Source organism: Canis aureus, chromosome 20 (assembly GCF_053574225.1).
Source record: "Canis aureus isolate CA01 chromosome 20, VMU_Caureus_v.1.0, whole genome shotgun sequence".
NCBI lineage: Eukaryota > Metazoa > Chordata > Mammalia > Carnivora > Canidae > Canis > Canis aureus.
Genome location: NC_135630.1, coordinates 45,373,305 through 45,385,426, shown reverse-complemented (window position 1 = coordinate 45,385,426; position 12,122 = coordinate 45,373,305). Strand labels below are relative to the sequence as shown.

The 12,122-nt window shown below is 41.0% G+C and overlaps 1 protein-coding gene and 1 long non-coding RNA gene across 8 annotated transcripts in view; one reads left to right on the top strand and one right to left on the bottom strand.

The window, feature by feature from the left end:
* LOC144291769 (uncharacterized) overlaps positions 1-6,682 on the bottom strand; it is a 45,273-nt gene extending 38,591 nt beyond the window's left edge. For 5 of the 6 annotated variants that reach the window (XR_013359232.1, XR_013359238.1, XR_013359237.1 and 2 more), the window contains exon 1: positions 6,104-6,682. This is a non-coding gene — a long non-coding RNA (uncharacterized LOC144291769). Of the gene's footprint in view, positions 1-6,067 lie in introns of all 6 variants that reach the window. The other variant, XR_013359233.1, reaches the window with a different exon arrangement.
* Positions 6,449-12,122, top strand: part of DARS1 (aspartyl-tRNA synthetase 1) — a 60,749-nt gene continuing 55,075 nt past the window's right edge. Inside the window, exons 1-2 of one of the 2 annotated variants that reach the window (XM_077861535.1) lie at positions 6,449-6,650; positions 8,873-8,930. In XM_077861535.1, coding sequence (XP_077717661.1) covers positions 6,585-6,650; positions 8,873-8,930 — 124 coding nt within the window. In that variant the 5' untranslated portion in view covers positions 6,449-6,584. The remainder of the gene's footprint in view (positions 6,651-8,872; positions 8,931-12,122) is intronic. The other variant, XM_077861534.1, reaches the window with a different exon arrangement.

Genomic DNA, 12,122 nt, shown 5'->3' with positions numbered 1-12,122 from the left:
AAAATCTATAACAGATATACAAAAAATAAAGAGAAGGTAACCCAAGCATAACACTAAAAAAATTCATCAAGTCACCAGAGAGCAAGATAAGAAGAAAGGAACAAAGAAGAACTACAAAAACAACCATTTAACAAAATGGCAGTAAATATACATCTAGCAATAATAACTTTATAAGTAAATGGACTAAATACTATAATCAAAATCCAAAGGAGGACTAAATGGATAAAGAACAAGACCCAACTATATGCTGCTTACAAGAGATTCGTTTCAGATCTCAAGTCACATACCAAAAGTGAAAGGATGGAAAAAGATATTCCATGCAAATGGAAGTGAAGAAAAAACTGGGGTAGTAATACTTCTATCAGACAAAATAGATTTTAAAACAAAAACTAGGGATGCCTGGATGGCTCAGCAGTTGTGCGCCTGTCTTTGGCCCAGGGCGTGATCCTTGAGTTCTGGGATCAAGTCCCACATCGGGCTCCCTGCATGGAGTCTGCTTCTCCCTCTGCCTATGTCTCTGCCTCTCTCTCATTTGTAAATACTATTACATCCACAAAGGAGCACCTAACTATGTAAAGCAAATGTTGACATACTTAAAGGGAGAAATTGACAAGCAATACGATAATGGTAGGAGACTTTAATACCCCACTTAAACCAATGGATAGATAATCCAAACAGAAAATTAACAAGGAAACAGTGGCTTTATATGATACATTATCTGATGGACTTAACAGATATATATAAATATATATAGAACACTTCTTGATCCAAAAAGACATTTTTTTCAAATGTACAGGAAACACTCTCCAAGACAGATCACATGTTAAGCCACAAAGCAAGTCTCAGTCAATTTAAGAAGACTACAATCGGGAATGCCTGAGTGGCTCAGCAGTTGAGCATCTGCCTTCAGCTCAGGGCGTGATCCCAGAGTCCTGGAATCGAGTCCCATGTCAGGCTTACTGCGGGGAGCTTGCTTCTTCGTCTGCCTGCGTCTCTGCCTCTCTCTGTGTCTCTCGTGAATAAATAAATAAAATCTTAAAAAAAAAAAAAAAGACTACAATCATATCAAACATCCTTTCCAACCACAATGGTATAAAACTAGAAATCGGTAACAAGAAAAAGCTAGAAAAAAACCTCCACAAACATGGAGAATAAACAACAAACTACCAAACAACCATGAGTCCATAAAGAAATCAAAGAAAAAAATTTAAAAATACTTTGAAACAAATATAAATGGAAACAAAATGGTCCAAAATTTTGGGGATACAGGAAGCAGTGCTAAGAAGAAAGATTACAGCAATTCAGGCCCACCTCAAGAACAAGAAAAATCTCAAATAAGCAACTAACCTCACGATTAAAGGAGCTAGAAAAGTAAGAATAACCAAAGTCTGAAGTTAGAAGAAATGAAACAATAAAGATGAGAGTGGAAATAAATAAAACAAAAAAATATATAAAAGATGAATGAAACTAAGAACCATTCTTTGAAAAGATAAATGAAATTGATAAACTTTTAGCCATACGCTAAAAAAAAAATAAAAGCAAGAACTAAAAGAAATCAAACAAATCTGATGAAAGACAACCTACAACTGACACCACAAATACAATTATACAAGAAAATTATGCCAACAAATTGGACAACAAAAAAGAAATAAATTCCTAGTAACACACAATCTTCCAAGACTGAATTATAAAGAAATTAAAAATCTGAACAGACTGATTACTAGCAATGAAACTGAATCAATACAAAAACTCCCAACAAAGAGAAGTCCAGGACCAGACGACTTAACAAGTGAATTCTACTAAATATTTTAAAAGTTAATACCTATCTTTCTCAACCTATTCCAAAAAATAGAAGAGGAAAGAATAATACCAAATTCATTCTATGAAGCCAACATTACCTGATACCAAAACCAAACAAAAACACTACAAAAAAAGAAAATTATAGGCCAATATCCCTGATGAACAAACATTCAAAAATCTTCAACAAATATTAGCAGACCTAATTCAATAACACATTAAAAGGATTATACACCATGATCAAGTGGGATTTATTCTAGGGATGCAAGGGATGGTTCAACATCCACAAAATCAATCAATGTGATATACCACATCAACAAAAATGAAGGATAAAAACAATATAATCATTTCAATAGATACAGAAAAAGCATTTGACAAAATTCAACATCCATTCATGCAACTTTCAGCAAAATTGGTATGGAGGGGATATACCTCAACATAATAAAGATCATTTATGACAAATCCATACTCAATGGTGAAAAGCTAAATGCTTTTCCTGTAAGATCAGAAACAAGACAAGGATGCCCACTGCCACAATATTTACTCAACTGGAAGTCCTACACACAGCAATCATGCGATAAAAAGAAATAAGAGCCATCCAAATTGGTAAGAAAGACATAAAATTTTCATTATTTGCAGATGACAATACTATTTATAGAAAACCCTAGACTCCACCAAAGAATGATCACAACTGATAAGTAGATACAGTAAAGTTGCAGGGTACAAAATTAAGATATAGAAATATGTTACATTTCTATACACCAATAACAAACTAACAGAAAGAGAAGTTAAGAGAACAATCCCATTTATAATTACATCAAAAAGAATAAAATACCTAGGAATAAATTTGACCAAGGTGGTGAAAGACCTATATTCTGAAAACTATAAGACAGTGATAAAAGAAATTAAAGATAACACAAATAAATAGAAAGATGCTCACAGATTAAAAGAACTGATATTGTTAAAATGTCTATAGTACCTGGGCAGCCTGGGTGACTCAGCAGTTTGGCGCCTGCCTTTGGCTCAAGGCCTGATCCTGGAGACTCAGGATCAAGTCCCACGTCAGGCTCCCTGTGTGGAGCCTGCTTCTTCCTCTGCCTGTGTCTCTACCTCTCTCTCCCTCATAAATAAATGAATAAAATCTTTTTTAAAAAATGTCAAAAAAAAATGTCTATACTACTCAAAAAGAAATCTACAGATTCAGTGAAACCCTTATCAATATGTCAATAGCACTTTTCACAGAACTAAAATCAATAATCCTAAAATTTGTATAGTACCAAAAAATATGCCAAATAGCCAAAGCAGTCTTGAAAAAATCAAAGCTGGAGGTATCACATTCCTAGATTTCAAACTATAGTACAAAGCTATAGTAATCAGAGTATGGGACTGGCACAGAAACTGGACAGCTACTTGAAAAAGAATAAAACCGGACTGCTTTCTTACACCACAGGCAAAAAACAACTCAAAGTGGATTAAAGCCCTAGATGTGGGTCCTGAATCCATAAAAATCCTAGAAGAAAACCTAGGCAGTAATGTCTTTAACATCAGCCTTAGTAACATTCTTCTAGATATTTCTCCTCAGACAAGGGAAACAAAAAGCAAAAATAAACTATTGGGACTACACCAAAAAAAAGCTTTAACAGAGCAAAGGAAACCAACAACAAAACAAAAAGGCAGCCTACTGAATAGAAGGTATTTGCAAATGACGTATCTGATGAGGGGTTAATATCTGAAGTATATAAAGAATTTATACAACTCAACATCCCCCCAAAATCTGATTAAAACAGGCAGAGGACCTGAACATTTTTCCAAAGACATACAAATGACCAACAGACACATGAAAAGATGCTCAACATCACTAATCATCAGGAAAATGCAAATTAAAGCCACAGTAAGATATCATCTCACACTTGTCAGAATAGCTAGTATCAAAAAGACAAGAAATAACAAGTGTTAGCACAGATGTGGGAAAAAAAGGAACCTTTGTGCACTGTTGGTGGGACTGTAAATTGGTGCAACCATGATGGAAAACAGTATAGAGGTTCCTCAAAAAATAAAAAATAGAACTATCATATGTTTCAGTAATTCTACTTCTGGATATTGACCCAAAGAAAATGCAAACCCTAATTAAAAAAAAAAAAAAAAAAGAGACACCGGGGTGGCTCAGCAGTTGAGCATCTGACTTTCGCTCAGGGCTATGATCATAGAGTCCCGGGATTGAGTCCCACATCAGGCTCCCTGCATGGAGGCTGCTTCTCCCTCTGCCTGTGTCTCTCATGAATAAATAAATAAATAAAATCTTTTAAAAAATAATAATAAATAAAAAAGAAAACCCTAATTTAAAAAGACATGCACCTCTATGTTCATTGCAGCTTTATTTACCATAGCCAAGACATGGAAGCAATATAAATGTCCATTGACAGATGAGTGGATAAAGACAATGTGGTATATACACAATGGAATATTACTTAGCCATAAAACGAGTGAAATTTTGCCATCTAGGGCAACAAGGGTGGACCTAGAGGGCATTATGCTAAGTGAAAAAAGTCAGACAAAGGAACACAAATATTGTATGATTTTACTTATATATAGAATCTAAAAAAGAAAAGAACAAAATATAGAGTCATAAATACAGAGAACAAACTGCTGGTTACCAGAAGGGAGAGGGTGAGAGGATGGGCAAAACAGATAAAAAGAATTAAAAGGTACAAACTTCCAGTTATAAGTCATGGGGCTAGGGGGCGGGGAGTGTCTGGGTGGCTCAATTAAGTGTGTGCCAGGGTCCTGGGATCCAGCCTGGCATTGGGCTCTCTGCTCAGTGGGGAGTCTGCTTCTCCCTCTCCTTCTGATTTCTTGCTCTCTCTCAAATAAATAAATAACTAAACAAAATCTTTAAAAAATGAAAAAATAAGTCACGGGGATATAAAGTACAGCATAAGGAATATAATCAATACTATTGTAATAAAATTATATGGTGATAGACGGTAACTGCACTTAATGTGGTGAGCATTTCATAACGGATATAAACGTTGAATTCCTATGTTGTACACTTAATATTGTTTCATCTATACTTAGAATTTTAAAAAATTTAAGAATTGAGTGAGTTAGTATATGGAAAACACTGACCACGCTTGGCACATAGTAAGCACCATATAAAGGTTTGTTATCATCACTTTCCCAGTACTTTCATTTCTTCACCGTCACTCACTTCTCAGCCAATTCTGACCCCATCACTTTACCATAAACAGTGTTTATTATGCATACCAACGGCCTCGATGTTGCTAAATCCAACTGGTATTTTTCAGTCATCATCTTACTTGAGGTTTATGCAGTGACAACCAGTGCTAATACTCTCTTGTAGTAATATTCCCTTTCCGAGTCCAGGACTTTAATTACTACCTATCTCTCCAGTCTTACCCATCCTTCCGGGTAGCCCAGACCTCTCTTCCATGCTCCCGACCCCACAAGGCGAGTGATTACCTGGGCATCTCCCCTTGGATATCTCAAAAGCATCCCATGCCCATAACCTGATCTTTCTCTCTATCCATCCCCTCATCTTGAATATGCTATTTTTTCAGTCCCTCTTGACCTAGCGGATCCCTCTGCCTACTTTAGATTCTAGTTGAAGCATCACTTCCTCAGGGAACACGAGGTGAATGCCCTCAAAGAAACTTTCACAGAATTTCTCTGCTTCATAGAAGCAAGAAGGGCAACAACAACTCCGCAAGGGCAGGGATGACTGTGTTCTGTCTGTATCCCAGAACCTAAAGGGGTTGGCCTCCGGAGCTCTTCTATTTGCACCGGGGTCTCTCTGCACTTTTTTTTCTAAGATTTTATCTATTTATGAGACAGAGAGAGAGAGAGAGAGAGAGAGAGAAGCAGGCTGCATGCAGGGAGCCCGACGTGGGCCTCGACGTGGGCCTCGACGTGGGACTCGACCCCGGGCCGCCCTGGGCGGAAGGCAGGCGCTAAACCGCTGGGCCAGCCCGGGTTCCCCTCTCTGCACTCCTTCAATGAGTGTTACCTGTGCCACTCTGTGCCAGCGTGAGACGTCACTAAGATGGTTACAACTTGACAGAGTGCAAAGAAGTGTAGCAGGTGAGAAAGTCATCTAACCCCCAAACTACTTTCAATTGCGATAAAAGGCTCAAGGATCACAATTTTTTTTTTTTTTTTTTAAGCCAGAAGGCTTGTCCCTTGAACAACCAACACCAGGCACACCGTGAAATAATGCTACGGGTCCAGGGGGCTCCTATCCTTAGGTTCACACCTCACTTAGGGCTTGGGGAGCGGAGCCCGGTCCCACCTGAGCACGCCCGCTGCTTTTAACCCAGCACTGCGGGCCCCGGTACCGAGGGCGGCTTGCGTAACCGCAGGCGGGAGAGCCGACACCTGAGCTCGGCCTGGTGTCCCAGGGAACGGTCCGCAGTCAGAGCCTGGAGGCTTAAATAAGGCGGAGGGAACCGAGCAGAAGCTGCAGCTGGGAGGCTCGCACCCTGCCTCCCCGGGATCCAGCCGCTCGGGGCCAGTCCCGCGAGACTACAGCGAACTTCCAGGGACGCCCTCCAACTCCAGGTGAGCACCCGAAGGGGCGGGGCCGACGCCGCCCCGCCGGCGTCTCAGTTCTCGCGATCTTTCCGGAGCCGCCCCTCCACCGAGCGTCGGAGCGCGCGTGCCGGCTGCAGGCCCCGGAGGGCGGGGACTGAGTGACCGGGAGAAGCCCTGGTGCCTGCTCTACGGAAGCCCGCGAGGGAGGGTGGTGACCGCCGTCCCGTCCTGTCGTCCCGATGCCCAGCGCCAGCGCCAGCCGCAAGAGTCAGGAGAAGCCGCGGGAGATCATGGACGCGGCGGAAGTGGGTGTCCTCCTTCCCCGGGCCTGGGAGAAGGGACCCCTGGGCCGCAACGCGCTGAGGGAGGGCGGGAGGAGGGGTGGGGGGAGGCGGGCGAGCAGGGGCGCGGCCTGCGGCGACACGGCCTCCGGCTTGCGGGCCGCGGGGCCTGGGGCCTGGGGCTGGGGTGCCCGGCGGCCTCCCTGGGCGTCCGGGGCCCTCGCGAGCCGCTCGGGTCCGCGGTTCTCACAGGGGCGCTCGGGAGGCCTGGCGCGCCCCGGGGCGGGTGTCCGTGCGGCGCCCGCGGCCCCGGAAGTAGGAGCGCCCGCCTCACGTTGGCGCCTCCCCGGGTGAGGCACGGCCTCCGTGTCCTCCGCCCTTGCGCCTCGCCTCGCCCCTGGTCGCTCGCCTTCGGTTTTATTTTTTCTTTTCTAATTATTTTTTTAAAGCGGCTCTCGTGTTCCTCATGTTTTTTGCAAGTAATGACGAGACTTGGTAAAAAAAAAAAAAAAAAAAAAACGGGTCTGCCCACCGGTTTGAGGACCATGCACCACGTGACAGCCTTAGAGCCCGCTCGCCACGTTCACGGTCTCCCTGCTCGCGATCCCCGGGAGCTCAGGGGGGCAAGTTTGCAGAGCAAGCATCAGAGATGAAGTGATGGCAGAATCCTGTGGGTCATTCGTGATAACCACCCCTTCGGGCGCCTTCGGTGCTCTTCGGGAATGAACGTTTGAAGCCGCCCTGCCACTACGTGTGTCCTGCAGGATAGCCCAGGCCTTCATCCCTACCCGGCTCTTAACCGACCCCCCCCCCTCCTTGAGAAATTACAGATTTGTGATAAGCTGCGTAAGGAATAGGTCATCGTAATAATATTGGGCGGAATGAAAAGCTGCTGAAATGTGAACAGTACTGATAAGTGACCCTGTATTCCACACGTTGTGATCGATTTATGCTGGCCTCGTGCTGCATCGTGTGATCGTCTCTCTCCCCACGAAGGCTGGGTTATCTTGGTCTTTCTTTTTTTTTTTTTTTTTTTTTAATTTTTATTTATTTATGATAGTCACAGAGAGAGAAAGAGAGAGAGAGGCAGAGACACAGGCAGAGGGAGAAGCAGGATCCATGCACCGGGAGCCCGACATGGGATTCGATCCCGGGTCTCCAGGATCGCGCCCTGGGCCAAAGGCAGGCGCCAAACCGCTGCGCCACCCAGGGATCCCCGATGTGTTTTTTATTTGAAAAAAAAAAAAAAAGTTCAGTATGCACCTTAACACGTCTCGTTTATTTCCGTGTGAACACAAACTCCACTATCTGCCAGATCTAAAGGAGAGGATGCCACGCAAATAGCTACGGAGCGACCGAAACTAACTGCTTCGTGTATGTCTTACGTTACCTTGTAAAATCGAAGGAAATAATTTTCGGTCGCTCTTGATCTGATTGATTAATTAAATTGTGCTCCCTTGCAGATAGCATAGGTCTAGATAGAAGGTCGACGTAATGGTGGGACTGTGTCGTTTTATAGCTAGAAGAATCTTAAGATACCACTTTAGAAGTAAAGCGGGATTAAAATAAAAAGGCCACTTACCTATTCTGTCAGTAGAGTTTGTTGTTAATCGTCTGCACCGTAGAGATCTCCTGTTTCCTGTTCCCTGACTTTAAAATGTAACAAGAAATTAGTGTGCCTTTCCAACTGCCTGCAACCCTGTATACTGAAGGTAGTTTTAGAAACAGGAAGCTGGTGAATATTTTTTTGCCTTTTTTACAAAGTTTGTAGTAGCTTATATCCAACATCTCCGATATCTAAATACTGAGGACATCTGGTGCTCAGAGAGCTTACCCAGAAATGTTGGTTCTCTTTGAACATCTCTTCCTGTAATAGGAAGTTAATAAAACTGTGGTATTTCATCCTACTCCCTTCATAAAGGAAATTTATATCCCTGCTTTGAAGTCATTTAGTGTCCTTTTTTTGCAGAAGGTACTTAAGATGTATTGTATGTGTGAAAATTTTATCTTTGAGTGCTGTTGTGTATGGTCTATCCATCCAGGAATGATGATCCTCAAAACAAATTAACCAGAAACTTTTTCTGTATATAGGTAAATGATCCGGCAGATTTCCACACTTTACAACTGCTGGCTCTCTAAATTCCGGAAAGTTAAAATGAATTCATTTTTATATTGTTGTTTGTAGGTATGTGTATACTGCGTTATTCGTGTTTAAAAAGTTGTAATCCAAGACCATTTTCTTGTAGGATTATGCTAAAGAAAGATACGGAGTATCTTCAATGATACAGTCACAAGACAAACCAGGTTAGTAGCTATATGATAATACAGCCTTTTTTTTTTTCCTTTGTAATTCCAGGAAACCCTTCATGAAGTTAAGTAAGTTTGGCATATCTCTGAAGGCATAACTCTGAAAGGTTAAGTGATTAACCCAGGCAGGTGCCGTAACTCTGCATAATCATGGTCAGTCTAGGGCTACCAATCTTGAAAGAGAAGAAGAATATGTTAGAGTTTACTTTAAATGGTAAATCATATTTAAAAAGATGAGGTAAAAGATTTAAGATTTATCTCTAGCCTAGGAGACAAGAATGGTTAATATTAACTGCTTTCGTTATAAGCAACCTTCTTGTGTGTTGTATGAAGCCATCTCCTTTCCTTTTCCCCCTTGACTCTGTTATATTTCCTTAAAATTTACTTGTCACATGCTGTTTCTCTCAGATCTGTACGTTTTCTATTTCTAATTATTTCTTCCTTTTGTTTGTATTTTTATATGTTTGTATGTATGGAGTTTCAGCAGATTTATCTTACTCTCGGCTATTTAACACTTTTCCTTTGGTAGACACCCCAGATCCTTCAATCTTTGGTACAATTGCAGACCTTTAAGTTCTGGCTCATTGGAAGTACTAAATACATCTCCCTCCCTCCCTTCCAAGCCTACCTGTGAATTTTATGCTTTGAAAATAAACCTCCAGGTCAGTTTTATTGTACTTTTCGAATTTGATTTATTGCATTGCCACAATATCACTTATTTTGCAACTTTCTTGGAAAAATGTACAATATAAGGCCAAAATGGTTTGCTAAAAATAAACTATTTCCAAAAGCAAAGAGGGTGGAGTGAAATAATTTAGTATAAAATGGAATATAAACTGTATAGTATGGAAGAGGACATTCGTCTGCCAGGACAAGCAGAAGGGGTGATTTGAGACTTTTTTCCAGCTTCAGTATCCTGAATTGGACTTCCTTGAACTATGACAAAGAAGCGCACTGGAGTGTTGATCTCTTAACATGAGCCCCAGTCACTGTTGCCTTATTATTCCCATTTGGCTGGCAAAGCCAGACTAGTGTCTTCCACTTACAATTTTATTCTCACAAAGGGGAAAAATAACTATATATGTCACCTAATTAAAGTATTAGAAAAATTCTGCCCTTGGTTTATCTCTACTAAAATCCTAATAGTTGAATGCGAAGTTTGCTTCCTGTGTGCTTCGAATTCTCCAAATTCCTTTGTTCTAATACTAGTGACTTACAAGTGTGGAAGAGGAGGCACCTATGTGGCTCAGTTGGTTAAGCATCAAGCTCATGTCAGGAACCCAGGATACTGGGATCAAGCCCTGCATCGGGCTCCCTGCTTCCTTTTCCATCTGCCTCTCCCTTGGCTCATGCTCCCACTTGCTCTCTATAAATAAATAAATGTATTTATAAATTTATAAATAATAAATAAATAAAATCTTAAACCACACAAAAAATATGGAAGAGGCAATAGATTTTCAAACTAAAACCCTGCTGGCCCTGATCATTGTCTCAGCCAGTCATACTGGTGAGAGTGTGACATGCACCTCAAGTATGTATGGATGTGAAGGTTGAGAATCCCTAGGCTAATTAGTTGGAATGCCACAGAAAAGAATGATACTTTTTGCTTTCAAAAGCACTATTAAGGGGCAGCCCCGGTGAGGTGAGCGCTGCTTTCAGCCCAGGGCGTGATCCTGGGGTGCCAGGATCGAGTCCCACGTCAGGTTCCCTGCATGGAGCCTGCTTCTCCTTCTGCCTGTGTCTCTGCCTCTTTCTCTCTATCTCTGTGTGTGTGTGTCTCATGGATAAATAAAATCTTTAAAAAAAAAAAGGCACTATTAAAATAGGGTCGCCTTGGGGGCTCAGTGGTTGAGCATCTGCCTTTGGCTCAGGGTATAATCCTGGGGTACTGGGATCATCAAGTCCTGCATTGGGCTCCCCGCAGGGAACTTGCTTTCCCTCTGCCTCTCTGTCTCTTCATGAATAAATAAATAAAATCTTTTTGAAAAAAATTATTATTAAAATTAATCATGCTGTTTATTTACAAGCTTATTCTTTCAGATTTACGTTACTCTGGTTTGGTTTGGTTTTGACTGACTAGTTAATAAGTCGTTTGCTTTTTTAATCTTGGCATTTTCAAATTTGTCTTTTAAAATTTTATGCTGCTTTGTCTGTCTTTTCTCTTTCACACTTTCTTTTGCCTGAGTTTACAGAGCAGATTTGGAAGTTGGTTTAATTCATAAGATCTGTTAGCAATGTTTTGCAGAAATTTTCTTGTGATACCTCATGGCTTAAAAATTCCTCATTCTTTCTCTTTGTTTCTGGCAATGAGATCTATGGCTTTCTGTAAATCAAATTCTAAGCTGCGTCTTTGCTTCAAGAGACAAGTCATAAATATATTTAGCAAAGTAGGTAAAATAAATTTATAATTTGATTGTATTATAATATCCTCCCAAAAGTATTTTTAATAATGTAACTAGGTTTTGCTGCATGTGTTATTGACAGATTTGGTTACAGTTAGGCAATGTAACTCTTGAGGATAGAGAGCTTTTATTACTTTTAATGTTATGATGTCATCTATTACTGTTTTTAATTAATACTAAAAATTTTTCTTTGAAGTTACTGTATAATTATAACAATAAAATGATTTCTGGATCATGATTGCCCTATTACTATCTTGACATAATAGTTGTTTTTTCCACAGTTTTCCTGTTTTGGGGACTCTGGATATAGTATTTTGTAATAGGAAACCAAGTATGAGATATTATACAGCATGACTGAATCTAGAGGCTCAAGCAGCATCTGCAGTTTCTGTCTTTACTTTTGGCTCTGTTTCCTTTAGGTTATTGGCCTTGTCCTCTTATCCTACCATCTCAGGTACTGGGAAAGGTAGTGGCTGCAGCCTAGGCCTACACCATCTCAGCTCAGGAACCCCAGGAAAGAGAGTTTCATTTCCATGTGTTTATAATAAGTCCCACAGAAGGATTTGATTAGCTCATTTTGAGTAACATGCCTCCTCTGGATCATTCTCTGTGTCCTGGTACCATGACTCTCCAGGCCTTGCAGAAGAGCGTCCCGTGTGGTTGACTTACATACTATGGCAGGCAAGGGGAAATACCATGTCCACTTAGGCAAAGGCAGGTGAAGACAGGCTGTATTTGGCCCTATAAGTTATTGAAGTGTTCAAGAGATTTGCATTTGGGAACTATC